A 19,776-nucleotide genomic window follows, 5' to 3' on the forward strand; every position below is an offset into this window, starting at 1 on the left:
CCTCTCTACTTATTGAAGACTTCTTTCTTTCTTTACTTTGCAATATTTTGGAGTGTTCATTGTGCTGGTCTTACTCATCTTTTGTCAGATTTATTCCTAAGTAATTTATATTTTTGATGCTATTAAAATTGGTATCATTTTTTAAATGTCAATTTCCAATTATTCATTGCTGGTGTAGAGAAACAAAACTGACTTTTGTATATTGATCTTGTATCCTGTAACCTTGCTGAAACTAATTCACTGTCTCTAAAAGAGTCTTTGTCTGCGTCTGAGTGTGTGTGACTGTGGATTCCTTAAGGTTCTCTATGTACAAGGTCACGTCATCTCAGACACAGATGGTCTTCCTCTTTCCTCTCCCATCTCCACACCTCTTCCTCTGCCTTGACTAACTGCTCTGGCTAGAACTTAACAGCACAATGTTGAATAGAACTGGTAAGAATGGACATCCCTAACTGGACCCTGATCCTGGGGAAAGCTTTCAGTTTTGGGGTTTTTCTTAATTAATTTTATTTATTTTTGGCTGTGTTTGGACTTCGTTGCTGCACCCGGGCTTCCTCTAGTTGCGGCGAGCTGTGGCTTCTCTTGTTGCAGAGCACAGGCTCTAGGTGCACGGGCTTCAGTAGTTGTGGCGCATGGGCTTAGTTGCTCTGCGGTGGCATGTGGGATCTTCCCAGACCCGGCCTCAAACCGGTGTCCCCTGCATCGGCAGGTGGATTCTTAATCTCTGTGCCACCAGGGAAGTCCCAGCTTTTAGTTTCTCACCGTTAAGGCTGAGGTTAGCTGTGGGTTTTCACAGACACCCTTTAGCAGGCTGAGAAGCTCACTTCTCTTTTCTCATTTTCTGAGAGTTTTAATGTGCAGACGTGGACAGCACAGCAAAAAAACTGGAGTCATTTGACGCACGTCTTTGCTCTGAATCCTACTCTAATTTATGTTGGATTTTGTCAAAATTTTTTTCCACATCTACTGAAATGATCACGTTATGTTCATTTTTGAGTTTGTTAATGCACTGAATTGTATTGACTGTCAAACATTAATCAAAGCTTAAGTTCCTGGGATAAACTCTACTTGATCAGGATGTATTATCCTTTTTACTTATCGCTGTATTTGACTTGCTAAAATTTTTACACCTATGTTTTGAGTGATATTGGTCTGTAGTTTTACTTTATAATGTCTTTGCCTGGTTTTGTTATGAGGGTAATGCTGGCTTCACAGAAAGAGTCAGGAAGCGTTCTCTCTTCTTTTCAATTTTCTGGAAGAGTTTCCGTAGAATTGTTATAATTTCTTCCTTAACCAACAGGTATAACTCATCAATACAGCCACTTAGGCCTGCAGTTTTCTTTGTGAAAGGTTTTAAACTAATTCAATTTCTTTAATAAACAGAGGTCTATCCAGGTTTTTTAGTTCACCTTAAGTTATCAATTTGTGTCTTTTAAGAAATATATCCATTTTGTCTAATTTGTTAAGTTTATTGGCATGGAGTTTTTTAAAATAATAATCCCTTATCATTCTGTAGAATCTGCAGTGATGTCAGTTTTATTATCCGGGGTACTGATAATTTGTGTACCTCTCTCTATTCGTTATCCAGCTGTCTAGAGGTTTATCAGTTCTGAATCAGTTTGGATCCTGACTCCGGCCGTCACCTGTTAGTCAGGCAGCCTCAGGCAAGTCACTTCATGCTTCTGAACCTCATTTTCTCTTTTGTAAAACAAAGAAAATAGAATCTGCCCTGATGGGTTGTTTTTAGTATTTAAGATTGTAGTCTGCGTGCAACGCACACATCTCACTTAGGGGCAACAGCTCAGTGTTCACTAATTCGGTGCTCATGGAAACCTTACAGAACACCATAAAACCATAGGGACTGTGAGTAATGGGATCAACTGTGTGGCCTTCTAATTTTAACTGATTTAAGGTTTTATATTTAAAGTATTAAAATCTGTTTTCTGTTCACAGCATACGGTTGGGTCTTGTCTTTTTTTTTTTTTTCGTAACAAGCTCTGAATTCTCGAGGCTATTCAGATGATTTGTATTTAATGTGATTATTTACATGATTAGGTATAAACCTACATTTTACTACAGGTTTTCTATCTGACCCATGTACTTTGTTCCCGTTCCCCTCTTTTTACACCTTCTTTTGGATTAATGGAAGTTTCTGTGATTCTGTTTTATCGCCTCTGTTAGCCTGTTTGCTGACACTCTGCTCTGACGTTTAGTGGTTGCCTGCGTCTCTAGTTTATGGTCACCTACCTACACGTCCTCACGCAGCACACGAATAGACAAGACTCCCGACAGTGTGCATGGTGCTTCTGGGCCTCCCCTCCCACCCTCTGTGCAACTGCTACCACATACTTTACTTTTATATACATTTTTAATCCCAAACTGCACTATTTCTATTTTTGTTTAAACAGCCAGTTTTATTTTAAAGATTTTTAAATAGTAAGGAAAAAATCTGATGCATTTATCCACGTAGTTACCGTTTCTACTGCTCCTCATTCCTTTGTACAGACCCGTTGCCAACTGGTGTCACTTCCCTTCTTCCTAAAGAACGCTGTTCAACATTTTTCATAGTGTGGGTCCATTGGTGATGAAATCTTTTAGCTTTACTGTGTCTGAATGATTCTTTATTTTGCTTTCATTTATGAGAGATTTTGTTTGCTTTTTGGCTGCACTGGGTCTTCGTTACAGCACGCAGGCTTCTCTAGTTGTGGCACACAGGCTTAGCTGCCCCTCGGCGTGTGGGACCTTAGTTCCCCAACCAGGGATCGAACTCCTGTCCCCTGTATTGGAAGGCAGATTCTTAACCACTGGACCACCAGGGAAGTCCCGCTTTCATTTATGAAAGATACTTTTACTGCGTATAGGATCCTAACTTGACAGATTCATTTCTTTCATGATTTATTTAGTTTCCTACTGTCTTCTCACCTGCAGAATTCCTGACAAGAAATCTACCTTCATCCTTATTTTTTCCTACTTCACATGTATTTTTTCTCTTGCTACCTTTAAGGTTTTCTTCATCACAGATTGTGAACGATTTGATGATAATTTGCCTTGGCGTAGTTTTCTCCACGTTCCTTGTGCTTGGGATTCGCCAGCTGTCACTGATCTGTGAGTTAATAGTTTTCATCAAATTCAGAACAACTTTGGTCATTATTTCTTCAAATAATTTTTCTGTCCCACCCTTTTCTCCTTTAGTTTGGGGACTCCAGTTAGAAATAGATTTGGCCACTTGAAGTTGCCCCATTGCTCACTGATGCTCTTTTAATTTAAAACAATTCTCTTTTATCTCTGTTTCATTTTTCATGGTTTCTATCACTATATCATCAAGTTCACTAATATTTTCTTAGCAACGTCTAACCTATCGTTAATGCCATCCAGGGTATTCTTGATCTCACACGTGTAGTTATTTCTTAAAGTTTGGTTTTGGTCTTTAAAGTATCTTCCATGTTTCTGCTTACCTTTCTGAGCGTACTGAATGCAATTATAACATCTGTGTTAATATCTTTGTCCGCTAATTCAAACATCTGTGTCAGTTCTGAGTCAGCTTTCATTGACTGGTTGGTTGACCTCGTTGCGGTGGGGCATGTTTTCCTGCTCCTCCCCACGCCCAGTGCTTCTTTACTGCCATCTGACACAGGTGGGACGAGAGCGATGCTGCCACTACCAGGCGAGGCCCCTCTGCACGGACGGCCTGGTGCCCTGGGAGCCGGCTGGCGGGAACAGGCACCTTCCAGCTGCGTATCTGCAGACACTGAGAGTGAGGACCCTTCCTGTCACCATGCTCCTGGCTCCGTGCATTCCTCACACACACCTGCCTATTAGTTCTCAGCGTCCTGGTCCAGGGATGCTCTGTACCTGCTGGGCTTTTCTCTCTGTGCAGATCCCTCCCCACGGGGGCTCGGTCATCCAGACCCTCGTCTCTGCACCACCCCTCCAGGGCACCTGCTGGGCTCACCTTCGCTACCCTCACCATGCCAATGCCCGGCCTTCTCTCCAGGCAGTGAGCTGGGATCCTCCTGTTTGTTCTCATCTATCATGAATCACTGTCCTTAGTTTTCTAGTATCTAGTGTCTCACAAACCACTGTTTTATATATTTGTCTGTTTTTTCAGTTGTTTCTGATGGGAAGGTAAATCCTGACCTCGTTACTTTATCTTAGCTGTGAGCAGAAATCTAGCTTTATCCTTTGGATACAAAAATCTGATTACATCTATTATTTAAAACCCTTCAGGAGCCCTGCTGCCCTCAGGATAAAAGCTGAGGTTCCCTGACACAGGGGAAGAGAGCCATCCAGCTCTGCTCCCTCCTGCACTGGGCCGCTCAGGTCCTCAGGTCCCGGCCCTCGGCTGGCTCCAGCCCCTCCCGCACTCCACCACTCACCCCTGCACGCTCAGCTCCACCGCTTTAAGACCTAAAGTAAACTTTGCCTCTGCAGAGAACCGCCACCGACACGCAGCTTCTCCTGCCTACCTCCGTCTCAGTCACATCAAATTAGGTCAAGTCACCCCACGTAGAAACCACGGTCTCTCTCCTCTCCCTGCTCTGCCCGCTCATCCCTCTGCTGGACTCCCTTTCTGCTTTGTCGGCCCACATACTTCCTTCTCAGTCCTTTAAGAAGCAAGGCAGCATCACCTCTGGAAGACGGTTCACAGGCCCCTCTGCAGCTGCTCCCACTTCCTCCCTGGTCTGAGTGAGGTACCCTCCCACTCCGTGCATCTTAGTACCTGCCAGGCCTCCACCCCAGTGCTTTTCAAATTCCACTGAAAGTGTGTGTTTCCTCGTCCTCCTCTCTGAGTGGGGGCAGAAACGGGTTTCTGGTTCTTCTCTGTATGTCTGGACCCCGGCAGAAGCCCCGGGTGCCCAGCTCTCCTCCAGTGCTTTTTGCTGATGAGTGAATGGCCGTACAGGGCTCTTGCCCCCCGGTGCCATGGCCAGTGCAACCGGGCCTTTGTTCAACTGCCTGACTTTGGCTCAGGCTGAGAACACTGACGAGGGCCGCTCAGGTGCCTGGGCTGGGGTTTGCGGAAACGGGCAATCACTGCAGTGCTGTGCTGTCAGCAGTGTGCTCTGCCCTCTAGATGCAGAGTGAAGTGCAAAGTGCCGTGGGAACTCCATGGCATTTAATTACTGAAATGATGGGGGGAGCCTCCCGTAGCCTGGCTGTGGCAACACAAGCATGGGGACAAGCCCTGGGCTGGAACGCGCTGGGGAAGCCGTTAAACCATCCTGCACCTCGCTCTTCCCACACGTAAAATTAAACAGATGGAAGAGCACGCCCGTCACCCGTGGTGGTTACCATGGTGATCGAGGACAGACACGCAGTGTTGTTCTGCCCTGGCCGTGCCAATTTCTTTTATTCTGCTCTCGTTCCGTTCCATAAATGAGACGGGCAGGTCACGTTCTGCTTTGAATTGAGGAGGGTGCTATAACGGCGGGGCACGGAAAGGCCACTGCAGGGCACCTGGTGCAGAGCCAGGGCAGCCATGCTGGAGGCACGCCCCAACCGCTCGGGGTCACCAGGCACAGGGAAATGCGTGAGGCGGGCTGGGTGAGTGGATGAGAGGTTCACAGGCAGAAGGGACCTGGCTTGGGACGCGGGCTGCCCAGAACCTGCTCGGGTGCTCCCAGGGCCTAGGAGACCAGCATCTCGGTGCACGTCTCACCAGCCATGGAGCAGCAGTCAGGGAGTTCCCGGGCTCACCTGATCATTAGGCGCTCAGTGGCTGCATCACAGCCAGAGGCTAAAATAAACACCATCAGCTGCTCTAAGCCAGGGCCAGCTGGAAGGTAGCGGCTGGGGCAAGAGGTCTGGCACAGATAATACTCCTGCAGAGACTCCTTTAGGACACAGACAGCTGGCTCTTCCCCAGGGCCCCGGAGGCCAGCTGCAAGAACAGACCTTACTTTTCATTAATTTAAGCAAAACCCACATATGAAGGACTATAGGCATTTACAGGGTCCCTGGGATGGCAGAGTCAGTCTTGGAGGCTCTACACCAGGGAAGTGCCAAGCCCACCCATGAGGTTTCCTTGTTACAGATCCCACTGCTGCTGTTTGGGAACACCACCCAGCACGAGGCTGAACACCAGGCACCAGAAGTAGGCCCTGCACCTACGGATGACCGGGCACTGGGCACAGGAAGTCCACCCTGTACCCATGGATGACCAGGTACTGGGCACAGGAAGTCCACCCTGTACCCATGGATGACCAGGTACTGGGCACAGGAAGTCCACCCTGTACCCATGGATGACCAGGTACTGGGTACAGGAAGTCCACCCTGTACCCACGGATGACCGGGCACTGGGCACAGGAAGTCCACCCTGCACCCATGGACGACCGGGCACTGGGCACAGGAAGTCCACCCTGTACCCATGGATGACCAGGTACTGGGCACAGGAAGTCCACCCTGTACCCACTATGACCGGGCACTGGGCACAGGAAGTCCACCCTGGTCCCCTGAAAAGCTGGGTGTTTCACCACCACCTTCACCCCCAAAAGGGACCCAGGGGCCCCTCAAGTTTTGTCCTCTGAAAGGAAGCCACATTCAGGATGTCTGCCCAGAGTCCAGGCCGGTGCCAGCACCTCACCCGCCAGGCGTGGACGAGCAGCACCGCCCCCACCGTGGCGAGGGCGGATTCACAGACGGACGGGAGCCCCACATCTGGAGGCCGGTCCAGGTCAGCCAGGGCCACAGTGGACCAGCGCCCACGACACCCCTCAGAGCCACAGGCCAACCTTCCCCCCTAAGCCAGACCCCTCTGGGCGCCTCTAGGTCAGGGGACGGCACCGGCAAACTGCACTAGCAGCCCTGCCCCTCCCAGCTCTTCCACACGGCCCCTGTGCCCCCTTATAGCTCATTATTTTGTCCCAGTTCTGCAACCCCAGCCCTGGGGCCAGACCACTGTCACCTCTCACCTGGACAGCAGCACCTTGCCAGTCCCCAAGCCAACTCTTCCTCCCCACTGTGCCCGGGACGTCTGGTAAAGCGTCACCTCTTGTTCAGGAGCCCTGGGGGTTCCCGCGGCCTGGACCAGAGCTCGGCCCTGACCGCTGGTAATGAATCTCATTCGCCTTGCTGACTCCGTGCCCTGCGCGCTCCAGGGCTGTCCTCTGACAGGACGGTACCGGCGGCTGCCCTGAGCACGCACCACGCCCACACCATCCCGGTAGGAGGGGCCCCAGCGCAGGACCCCCGCTGCCCCCCGGCCCTTCAACCCGCCCTGCTCGCTGCCCTCACTGCACCGCTCCAGCTGGAGGACAGGGACGCGCTTCTCGCACTTCTGTGCCTTTGTTCCCTCCCCCCTGCCTGGGTGCTACAGGCAGCTCCGCCTGGGACCGACCCCTCACCAGCCTCGTCACAGCGCCCGCCCCCCGCCACCGCCCCGCCGCCCTAAGGGCCAGTCCCGGGGCTGAGACGCTGGGCTTCCTGCCAGCGCTCAGCAATGCTTCCCGACAATGGGGGGCGGGGGGCGCCCGGACACCCGCCCCCCTCGGGTCCCTTGGCCGCGACTGGGAGGGACTGTGGCCCCACTGTGCTGAGTGTCGTCTGGGCTTCTCACCCCGAGGAGATGCTTTCTGGAGACTCCTAGCGGGCCGTCTCTGGCTGGCCAGAGTCTAGAAAGCAGTGTACTTTACTGCGCTAAAGAATTTACATTTATTATCCTTTAAGCCTTACTTTGAGAAGAAGAGAGATGACTTCTAAGAACGAGGCTGGGGTGGGAAAAGGAATTCTGTGCCATCTAAGTGAAATTCAGCGGCACATTCTCCTGTCCTGGGTCCCTTGTCACTACACGGTGACAATGTTGCTGGTTCTACGTGTCGGAAGGTTACTGGCCTGGCTCCCAGGAGCAGCATGTGAGCCACGCTTAGCAGCTCCTCTTAGCTCACTGCCAAGCTTCCAAGCAAGACGCACCAACCCCTCTTCATGCCTGCACCATCCACCCCACACTTTCCGTCATCTCCCGCTACACTGGGAGCCACCTGGGTTCTCCTGAATTCTGGTCAGTCTGCCTATTGGTGAAGCCGCATGAAGGTGAAGAGTCGATGGCCATCACTCCCTCCAGCCTCAAAGCATTTCAGGAAGGGACTCTGTGGATCTGTCTCATTACCAGCTCTGTCCTGGGGGTGCTGCCTAATCGGGAGACCCCCTTAGCACCTGGCGTTTGGACGTAAGTGACCCACAGCGGCTGACGAGGGTGCCCAGAGGCGCCAAGGTAACCTCACTGGTCCACCCAGTCCTCTGGCTACATGAAGTGTATAAACACCTGTGAATTCTCTACTCCATTCCAGCGGCCAGAACAGGCTAACATGATTAAGTCAACACATCCTCCAAGATTAGCAGAAGTTCATGATTACGACGGGCCCTTCCATGGACTGCTCGAGACCTGGGCCAAAAGGATGTTCATGACTTCTGACCCTGAGACCACCCTCCTCAAATTTTCCAGCAGAATGAGGCCCGTGGGAGCCTGCTACATACCGGGGGGGCCGGCGCTCCGGGCTTGGCTGGCCGCCGGCTGAACTGAGTGCCGCAGACAACTGGTCAGTGCGGGCAAGACTGCCTGGTGCTGGGCCGGAGCCTGGGCCATGGTGAGGGGGAGGGCCGGCCTCAGGGCCGTGGCCGGGCTACTCAGACTCCCACCGCCTGGGTGAAGCGTTGTGGCCATCCCCTTGGCCAGCGGAGACCCTCCGACAGCGTTATTCCGGGGTGGCCCAGCCCCACCTACAGGAACCCTGAGGAAGTAAACAGAATGAAGTCAGGGGAGGGCACAGATGCAACCACGCCACACAGGCCACGTGGTCCGGGGACAAATCCTGAAGCACCACCAAGAGAACGCCTGCAGGCATGCGATGCCCAGAGCTCAGGCTGGCAGCAGAGCCCCCTGTACAATGGCACGGTCTCTCGATGCGAATATCTGAGAAACAGCAAGAGAACCCTAAGAAACAGAAATGATGCTAATCAGATATTTTGTTCCAGAGCCACTGCCTTGATTTAGTCTAACAAACAGCTGAGTGTCCCCAACACGTGCAGAAGGAATGGGCTTGGACGCATCTGGCAGGCGGCAGGCAGCAGGAAGCAGGACCCGTCTCCCTCCGGACACAGCTTCCTGGCTCTGGGGCCTCCAGGAAAGGGTGCAGACAAGCCCTGCGCTCCTGACGGACGCCGGGGAACTTGCGGTTTCACCCATACTTTCCAGATGAAGCCGGTGTCGACAGCCCAGGAACACAAAGGAGCACAGGACCCCGAGACGGGCTCTGATGGTCTGTTCTGCACGTGCCGGCGCTGAGCCGTGCACCAGCTCTGAGCATGTGGGTCTGGGCTGGGAAGCTCCTGGGGTCCGGTTTCAGGGATCAAATGCCTTCCATTTGTCTAAAAGCCGGGAAAACGTCCCTTCTGTCCCCTCAGGATCTCAGTCGTGAAACCCCAGAGCCACACGTGGGGGAGGGCAGGCACTGCCGCCGGGGTCCGGGGCCATGTGGGAGGGTCCCGGGGAAGCAGAGCCTCTGCGGAGCAGCTGTGGGGAGAAGGGCCTCCTCGTCCAGGGCCATGGGGCCACGGGGCTCACAAATGGTGGGCCTTTCCAGGAGGGACCGTGGGTGGCGTGGCTCCCCTCCCCGCTGCTTCAAAGGTGCGAGCCGGTCCGTCGTCAGTGCAGGTTTGGGCATTGTTCAGTTGTCTTCCTGGAAGTCTTGTTCCAAAGAGAGCAGAGGCCCGGGGGCAAGCCTCCAGTGGACCTGCGTGTCCTGGGCTGTGAACCAGGGCTGGGTAATCCAGGGTTCCACCCTGCAGTGGACGCTCCCCTCCATGGAAACACCTGACAACCCTGGGTCATCTCTAGCGAATTTTTTAACTTGCTTTTCCGAGGTTATAAAAACTACCAGTAAATTTGTAAAACACAGGAAATCACAAAGAAGAAAAGAAATTAATCACACATAATGCTCTGCTCAATAATAATGGTTAACTTCTGGGAATATGTAATCTTGCCTTCACGTGTGTGAATGGCTTGTGCTTCTCGCACACACACCCGCTGTACTCACACGTGCACACACGCACATGCATTCACACATGCCCACGTGCCCACAAGGTCCCGCCCTGGGATGCCCGCCCCCGTGTGCAGCTGCCACGCGCGGCTCTACCCCTCACACCTCACCTGGAGACAGGCGTCACGTAGTTCCCCGGGAACACGCCCGAGAGCCCCGTCCGCAGCGCTGTGCCCTTGAACCAGCCATCCCGACACTTCTCCAGCACGCGGTACGTGTCGCCCTTGCGCAGCTCCAGCTCGTCGCTCTTCTGGGGCTTGTAGGCATAGAGCGCCAGGTACCTGCGGCAGGAGAGGCAGGCCGGTGAGGGGGCGCAGCTGGGATCAGCTACCAGGAGCGATGGGCAGGGAAGGGACCGAGCTCCCCCGGTGACCCAGCAGCCACGGCCCCCACGCCCTGCGCTGAGCCGGCCGGCGGAGCGCACGGCGGCCACACGACTCGCCCGAGGCCCTGGAGGACCTGCCAGACGAGATGGTGGCGCCAGCTCTCTGGGCCCCTGCTTCATTCTCTTCTCTCTGCTTCATGCCTGACACTCTGGGCAAGAGAAAGCCTTCGGGAAAACGGGGCTGAGCTACGCAGCCCCGGGCTGGGTTTTCCTTGTTTCATCTCACCTGCTGCTTACTCATCCATCTAAGCTGGAAGAGACTCAGGGGCCCTTTTAAAGAAAAGGCAGCCCAGTTAGGGACTCCTCAGATCTGTGGCTAATTGAAATCCTGCTTTTCTTTGAAGCCTCTTGGAACAATTTAGTGGTGTGAACCCTGGCCTAGGGCTTAGAAGCTGCGCCCTCAGGCACCAGCTGTAAGTGCTCTGCTACCTTGGGGCTTTGTGGACCCGGTGAGTTTGACCTAACGAGAGAGTGGTTTCAGGCAAATACACTGCTCACGCGATCTGGGCAGGAAAAGTGGCGCGGCTTTCACTCCAACAGGGAACCAGATGCATTAAAAGACATTTGTTTTGGCCGCACCACGCAACATGTGGGATCGTAGGTCCCCGACTAGAGATCGAACCCGCGCCCCCTGCAATAGAAGCACGGGGTCTTGACCACTGGACCGACAGGGAAGTCCCAAGCTGCATTTTTAAGAAGTGTGATCTCCTGGACAGCCTACCAGGATGTGTCTGGTGGGCACACTGCCCCTCCCGGGCTGGCTCCTGAAGACAGGAGCTCACCGACCCCCAGAGCACCCTCCTGACCCTGGAGGCCCTTCTTAGAAGGTGACGCAGAGATGGGACACAACTCACTGGGGTCAGACGAGGAGAAGGGAGGCCCCCTGGCTCAGAGGGGCCTTGGGAGGAAGAGGCTAGAACAGGCGGAGAGCCCCGCAGAGCACAGACATCCCGGCTGTAAAATTCAGTAAAATGAGATAAACTAAACAAAACCCACGCCACTTGGATGCCCCTGCCCTGCCAGGCGAAGGCCTGGCCTCACACTACCCTGCCCCCCTGGAGTGAGAGGATGGACTGGGTCTTAGAGACAAATCTGACAAGAGGAAGGACTCGGGCCCTCGGGGAGGGTGAACGAGCCCCCATCGGGAGGACCTCCTTGTCTGGGGTGAAGATTCACGCCAGCCACATGACACCAGGCGATCAACAAAGAGCTGGGTGTCATCCTTCTACTTGCACGTGTGTGCTGCTCGGGGGCCTCTTGGAGGGCGAAGAGGAATCTCTATAAACCAACGTCCCGTGAAAACTGCGTTCACACCCAGACTGCCTCACTGGGGGGCAGGATGGGGGAGAGGATGGGGGGATGGCCGCTGGGCTCGTCCTGGGGGGCTACAAGCCAATAAGGATGAGGCCTGCTCTCAAGGAAACAGAGTGAAACACAGGTCTCACTCGTCTGCCACATTCTGCCCCTCGGTGGTGTGAGAACAGTCTTTCTGATTCTGCTGCCGGTGACCCACAGTGGCCAGGGGAACGCCAAACTGGGGGACATGTGGGCAAGCGTCATGACTTGGGCAACCTCCCTCGAACCCCTGGTCTGTGGGCTGAAGTCCTGCTGACTGAGGGCCCTCTTCCCAGGCTCCTGTCCCACGGGACTGCAGGGTGGGCGACCTCGGGGAGGGTGTGTGTGGAGAGTGCAGGTTCCCTTCTCCCGTGAGGAGTCCTGGCAGCTTGTCCTTCTGGGGCAGATCTTTTGTCCTCAGCTGGGATCCTGGCAGGTGGCCACCTGCTGCCCTGTGGCTGTGTCCATCTGCTGCTGAGGGAACCCAGGGATCCACCCAGAAGAGGGTACGTGTGCCTGTCCAGCTGAGGGGACCCAGCAAACTGAGGTGCTCCCGAACACACACGCACACTCCTGCCTCAGGACCTTTGCACCTGCCCCCTCCACCTGGGGGCCCCTCTCCCCTCTCATCTGCCCTCCCCCACAGCGTGCTCCCCATGGGGTAGAGGCTTTCATGTCCTGTTCGTCCTCCACTCCAGGGTCTAGAACAGTGTCTGCACCAGGCAGGTGCGCAATCAACATTTATGGAAAGAATAAAATAGGGACTCTGGTTTTGAGACTAAGATCAAGACTGTTGAAGAAAAAGGGGTGTGTGCGGTCGTGTGTCCATGTGCATGTAACGTATCCGCATGTGCATGTATGCGCATGTGTTTATGTGTATGTGTGCACGTGTTTGTGTATGTACTTGTGTGTGTGTGTGTGTGTGCGCACTGGGAACGGTTTCATCCAGCCCTGAGTTCTGCTGGACAAGCTGGGCTATGAGGATAAGTGGGGGAAGCGGGCTCTGAGTTTCCTCATTTGGGGTCCAAGCACACTGCTGGGACCAGAAGGAGGAGGGGTGCCCTGCGAGGTGCTCCCAGGAGGACAGAAGGAAAGGCAGAGGAGCTGCTCTCCAGAAAGGAAAGGGAAGAAGCAAACAGAAGCAGAGGATGGATGACACAGGTGTGGGTCCACAGGGAGCTAGGTCCAGAGGGAGGTGGGGGGCTGGAGGGACGAGGGGCCCACATGGGAGCTGAAAGGGCGTCTCTTAACAAGGATACCCACCGGTGTGCAGCCCCGGGGGGGTCAGGGACCCTCCACCAGGGCCTGGCAGGTGGCCTTTTTCTTTGCCCCCACCCACCCTTCCAGCCCCTGGGACTGGGTGACTTCAGGGGCCACCTGCCATGGAGCTGTGGACACGGAGGCTCCTGCAGGAGGGGGCGCCGTCCCTGCCGGGAGAGGACAGACCCCGGGTGGCGAGCGTGAGGCTCGGGGGTCTCAGCTGCCCAGGGCGGGCCCCCCACCCCCGGCGCAGCATCCGCCAGCACCCACCTCTACGGCGGAGTCAACTCAGGTTTTCAAAGCAAGTGAGTGTCAGAGACCTCGGCAAAGAGCCGACGAGCCGTGTGTGTGTCTGTGATCTGGGGAGCGGCCGTGAGATGACAGAGCAACGTTTCCGGGGACGAGGTGATGGTCTCTCTCAGCATTCTGGGACCCCGAGCCATTAGGGAACAAGGTCTGTGTTGACTTCTCAGCATCTTCCCATCACACAAGAATGAGCATTCTTCAGACCGTGGGCCTCGAGTCACCTGGATTCAGCCTTTAAATCAGAAGAGGCTTCTTTCGGGGCCTTCCCTGGTGGCGCAGTGGTTAAGAATCCGCCTGCCAATGCAGGGGACACGGGTTCGAGCCCTGGTCCGGGAAGTTCCCACATGCCGCAGAGCAATGAAGCCCGTGCGCCACAACTACTGAGCCTGCGCTCTAGGGCCTGCGAACCACAACTACGGAAGCCCACGTGCCTAGAGCCCGTGCTCCGCAACAAGAGAAGCCACCACGGAGCCCGCGCACCGCAGTGAGGAGTAGTCCCCGCTCGCCACAACTAGAGAAAGCCTGCGTGCAGCAACGAAGACCCACCACAGCCAAAAATAAATAAAATAAAATAATAAAAAAAAAAAAAAAAAAGAAGAGGCTTCTTTCAAAATCCCACTGGTACTTCAGAGAAACACACCACGGGTCCTGACGAAGTCATAACGGCAGAAAACGGGCAACTGAGGCGAACCTGGCGGAAACCACCAGCCGACTCGCCCGGCCTGGACCAACTGTGGGCCCCGCCGCGGCCGGAGCGCCAGCCTCCAGGACCACGGGGTCTGCTGAGCCACGTCCTGAGCGAGTCTGCAGGCAGACTGGATCTATTCTGCGTCCCGCCTCCTCACGTGGGACGCCCAGAGTCTAACAGGGGGAAGCGAGGTTTCCTTCCCAGTTTCAGCTATTTATTTCTTGGATGCACACTGGTTCTGGTGCCCCTCGGGCGCTAACCACGCGGGGGAGAGGGGCTTACTTCCAAGGATGCCTTCAGCCCCGGGGGAACGAGGCGCCCTCCTCCTCCAAGTCATCAGAGTCAGAACTCTGCCCTACCTTGCTGGCGGGGAGCTGTTGACGGGCAGCTGCGCCCATGGGGCAGCGTGCAGAGCCCCACCCCACCTCGGGTGCCACGGGCCGAGGCAGGACGAGGGTGCAGCGTGGGAAGCTGGCATTAGTCATGGTCTCGCCCAAGCCCCACGGGAGCTCTGAGGCTGGGCCACCCACCCATTTCACAGCTGAGCACACTGAGGCTCAAAAAAGATGGAGAACCTGTGTTTACAAAGCAGCGGGCTGGAGGCAGGTGGTTCCGTGGCCGCAGGGACCCGGCGGGGGTGGGGGCACTGCGGGAGGCTGGGGAGAGGCCCGGGCGGGAGAGGCCAGGGAGCGGGGGCTCCGTGTGAGGGGCCTGTGCTGAGTGGCGCCGGGGCACTAATGCCCTTGCTGTCTTCATCTTTATTTTAAATTTGTTCTCTGAGGAGTAGTCCCTCCTCTGGTCTCAGTATTTCAAGTTCAGCCTCTCGGTGTGCATGGCTGGGGGGCGGAATGTAAACAAATCTGACTTCACCTGGAACACCTCTGCCCCCCACCTCCCCACGGGCGTTCTCCTGCACTAGGGGCCTGAACACCTGCGTGCAGCTTGCGCTGGGGTGGCGCTGGCCAGGGGACGTGGCATCTGCTTCCCCTGTTGTGACTCAAGAAAACGCCCCGGAGGGACCAGCCGGCTCCCAGCCCGACGCCTGCAGCTCTGCGGTCCCTGCCGTGCGCCGGGTCACTCCGTCCAGGTCCGAGTGCGGCCACAGGGCAGGGTGCATCCTTTGCACCCCTCCCCACCCCACGCCTTCAGCCGCAGCCCCCAGCACGGCGTGCTGCCATCCTGGGGAAGCTGGAGGATGATCCTTGATCCTCACGGAACCTGGGGCCCCAGCCGGGCCTGGGTGAAATGCGGGAACCAGGCAGCAGCCGCATGGTTCCCAGAGCCCCACCCTCCCTTTCCACTCCTTCCAAAGGCCTTGAGCTCAGCACAGGCCTCCACGGGGGACGCAGGGGGTCCCGCGTCACGTGCAGAGCAGGCCCAGGATTCGCCTCTGTGCGTTCACACACAAGGTTGGTACTGATTTCAGGCAGGAGTGGGAGCGTCTGGATCCCAGCGCCTCTTCCCCACAGCCCGGTGGCCGGCAGGGGGCTCTCGGGCGCGTCGAAGAGGCGACCCTTCCTCCAGGCAGACGCAGCCCTGTGTGAGGTGGGGGGAGTGTCAGACCCCTTCCCGGCACCCTCGGCCGGCAGTGGAGGCCGTGACCACCGAGCCTGGCACCGTGGGAAGAGCTGCCAGCTCACCATATTACTTGCTCTTTCCTACGTAAGATCCTCACTTGCTGTTAATTGTCTACAGACTCTAATCAAGCAGCGATGAAAGAACTTTAACGCCGTCATTAACTTCACACCCTTCCACCTCCATATGAGGCCTGCTCGTCTCTTCTGGAGTAAGGAAGCTTCTTTTCCATTCCTCCTGGGAAGAGTCTGCCCCTGCTCTTCTGGCTGCCAGGGCCGCATGGGCTCAGGTCAGCGTGACACGTGCCGCTCGCTGGCTCTCAATCGGCAGGATCAGCTGAGGAGAGGGTTCAGCACAGGAAGTTCCCGAGCTCGCCTCTTCGCACGGACACAGCAAGTCCACAGCCACATGTGGGACCACCTCCTCGGAAAGGGACCTGAACACTGGCTGAACAGAGCCTCCACCACAAAGGGTACAAGGACAGCGTGGAGACGGGCAGGGGAAGCAGAGAGACGGACTTCCCCAGGAAACCCCTCCCCAGCTACCGCAATCCAGTCAGGAGGGACCACAGGGGACGGGTCTCTTCCCTGAGGAGTGAGGGATTCAAGCTCCACACGCAGCCCCCAACCCTAGATCCCGCTCAGAGAGACCAGCCCCCAAAACACCCGGCTTTGAAAACCAACAGAGAATACCCAGGAGGACTACAGAAGCACAGGGAGTGGAAAACCCGCTCTCGGTGGAGTTGAACGTGCAGACTCACTCGACCTAAAAACCAGTGCAAGAATACCAGACTGAACAGCTCACAGCCCACTTACTGACGCTGAAGCAGCTGCCAGAGAGGCGGGAACCAAGTGGGCTGATCCCTGGGGACTGAGTCTCTGGCGGGAGCCGTATCCGCGATCTCAGGCTACCTTGCTAATGCCGGCTGGTGGGCGCAATTTTGGAATGCTCCACCTAACCTGTTAGTGTCAGTGGGCGTGCCCTGATGAAGCGCCGCCCACCCTGCACTTTGGCTAGGCCTCACGGGCCAGCTGAGCAATAGCCCTGCCCACCAGTTCCCAGCAGCTGCTGCGGCTGGGCCCACGGACGTTCAGAGGCCAGCCCCACCCACCAGCATGCCTCAGCAGTAGCTGCAGCACCCCCACAACGGGAGGCTGCACACAGCCCACACAGGGGACCCTCGAGTGCCTGACTCTGGTGGCCAGGCAGGATCGCACCTCTGGGCCCACACGACATCTCCTAATAAGGCCACCCCTTCAAGACTGGGAGCTGAAGGAGCTGATTTACCTAATACATAGAAGCAAACACAGAGAGAGTCAGGCAAAACGAGGAGGCAGAAGAATATGTTCCAATTGAAAAAATAAGATGAAACCTCAGAAAAAGAACTAAACAAAATGGAGATAAGCAATCTACCTGATAAAGGGTTAAAAGTAATGGTCAAAACGACGCTCACCAAACTCAGGAGAATGGACTTAATGGACACATACAGAACATTCCATCCAAAAGCAGCAGAAAACACGCTCTTCTCACGCATACATGGAACATTCTCCAGGATTAATCACACCAGTTTACAAAACAGGTCTCAATAAATTTAAGAAGGTAGAAATCATATCATGCATCTTCTCTGACCACAATTGTGTGAAACCAGAAATCAATCAAAAGAAAAATTGGGGAAAACCACAAAAACATGGAAATTAAACAACATGAATGCACCATTGACAAAATCAAAGGAGAAATTTAAAAATACGTAGAAACAAATGAAAATAGAACCACAATGATCCAAAATCTATGGATCACTGCAAAAGCAGTTCTAAGAGGGGAAATTTATAGTGATATGAGCCTACCTCAGGAAGCAAGAAAAATCTCAAATAAATAATCCAGCCTTATACTTAAAGGAACGAGAAAAAAGAAGGAAAAACAAAGTCCAATGTTAGTAGAAGAAAGGAAATAATAAACATCAGAGCAGAAATAGATGAAATAGAGACTAAAAAAAAAACAATAGAAATGATCAATGAAACTAAGAGCTGGTTCTCTGAAAAGATAAACAAAATTCTCAAACTTTTAACTAGGCTTATCAAGGAAAAAAGAGAACTGGCCCAAACCAATAAAATCAGAAATGAAAAAAGAAGTTACAACTGACACCAAAGAAACAGAAAGGATCATACGAGACTGCTGAGAACAATTATACACCAACAACAACCTGGAAGAAATGGAAAAATTTCTAAAAATGTATCATCTTCCAAGACTGAATCATGAAGAAATAGAAAATCTGAATAGACCGATTACTAGTAAGGAGAATAAATTAGTGATCAAAATTCTCCCAAGAAACGAAAGTCCAGGACCAGAGGGCTTCACTGATGAATTCCATAAAATATTCAAAGAAGATTTAATACCTATCCTTTTCAAACTCTTCCAAAAAGTTAAAGAGGAGGGTAAACAAACTCATTTTACAAGGTCAACGTTACTCTGATAACGAATCCAGATAAGGACACCACAAAAATAGAAAATTACAGGCCAATATCCTTGACAGACATAGATGCAAAAATCTTCAACAAAATATTAGCAAATCGAATTCAAAAATATTGATACATTAAAAGGATCATACACTGTGACCAAGCGGATTTACTCCAGGGATGCAAGGATGGTTTAACATCTGCAAATCAACCAATGTGATACACCATATTAAAAAACTGAAGAGTAAAAACCATATGATCATCTCAATAGATACTGAAAAAACGTTTGGCAAAATTCAACATCTCCTTATGATAAAAAACTATCAACAAAGTGGATACAGAGGGAACATATCTCGACATAATAAGAGCCATATGTGATAAGCCCACGTCTAACATCATTCTCCACAGTGAAAAGCTGAAAGCAATTCCTCCAAGATCAGGAACAAGACAAGGATGTCCACTCTTGCCACTTTTATTCAACATAATACTGGAAGACACAGAGAACGGACGTGTGGACACAGGGAGGGGTGGTGGGATGAACTGGGAGATTGGGACTGACACATGTGCACTGCCACGTGTAAAACAGAGAGCTGGTGGGAACCTGCTGTATAGCGCAGGGAGCTCAGCTTGGTGCTCTGTGGTGACCTAGATGGGTGGGATGGCGGGGGCGGGGTGGTGGTGGCAGGGAGGTCTAAGAAGGAGAGGATATATGTATACATAAAGCTGAAATCACTTCATTGTATAGCAGAAACTAACACAACATTGTAAAGCAACTATACCCCAATTCTAAAAAATAAAATAATACTGGAAGTCCTAGTCACAGCAATCAGACAAGAAAAAGAATCCACACTGGGAAGACAGAAGTAAAACTGCCACTGTTTGCAGATGACATGATATTATACATAGAAAATCCCGAAGATACCACCAAAAAACTGCTAGAACTCATCAGTGAATTTTATAAAGTTGCAGCATATGAAAATATACAGAAATCTAGCAACAAACTATCCAAAAGAAAAATGAAGAAAACAATCCCATTTACAACTGCATCAAAAAGAATAAAGTATCTAGGAATAAATTTAACCAAGGAGGTGAAAACAGTGAAACCTATAAGATATTGATGAAAGAAACTGAAGAAAACACAAAAAATGGAAAGATATTTTGTGCTCATGGATTAGAAGAATTAGTATTGTTAAAATGGCCATATTCTCCAAGGCAATCTACAGAGTCAATGCAATCCCTAACAAAATTTCAATGGCATTTTGCATAGAACTAGAACAAATAATTCTAAAATGTGCACGGAATCACAAAGGACATCGAATAGCCAAAGCAATCCTGGGAAAGAAGAACAAAGCTGGAGGTCTGGTGTCTCTGATTTCAAACCATACGGCCACAGAACGCACACGTTAACTTGCCGTAGTCCAGTATGCTCGTGCTGGCCACGGTCCATGTATGACCAGCAGACACAATACTGCCAAAAGGCTTGTCACCCTTTGAAAGATGTATCTGACTCCCTTCTGTTACCCAAATGAAAATCTCCACCCAAACAGGGACGGCCATGCTCTGGGGGTGAGGCAGAGGGAGTTGGCAGGGAGCTGGGGACCACACTGACCCCCTCATGCCCCAGGGCAGAGCAGTGGCAGGGGGAGAAAGAAGTCCCTCCAAACTCTGCGCCAAACTTAAAATCCCTCCGTGATGTGGAAGGTCTGTATGTGGCTGAGGCCTCCAGGATGTGCTGATGAC

General features: G+C 53.0%; 1 protein-coding gene across 1 annotated transcript in view; it reads right to left on the reverse strand.

The window, feature by feature from the left end:
* SH3RF3 (SH3 domain containing ring finger 3) overlaps nucleotides 1–19,776 on the reverse strand; it is a 201,904-nt gene that overhangs the window by 35,988 nt on the left and 146,140 nt on the right. Inside the window, exons 8-9 of the mRNA XM_065891475.1 lie at nucleotides 10,145–10,315; nucleotides 8,473–8,726 (exon numbers count right to left, since the gene is read on the reverse strand). Coding sequence (XP_065747547.1) covers nucleotides 8,473–8,726; nucleotides 10,145–10,315 — 425 coding nt within the window. The remainder of the gene's footprint in view (nucleotides 1–8,472; nucleotides 8,727–10,144; nucleotides 10,316–19,776) is intronic.

This window comes from Phocoena phocoena, chromosome 14 (assembly GCF_963924675.1).
Source record: "Phocoena phocoena chromosome 14, mPhoPho1.1, whole genome shotgun sequence".
NCBI lineage: Eukaryota > Metazoa > Chordata > Mammalia > Artiodactyla > Phocoenidae > Phocoena > Phocoena phocoena.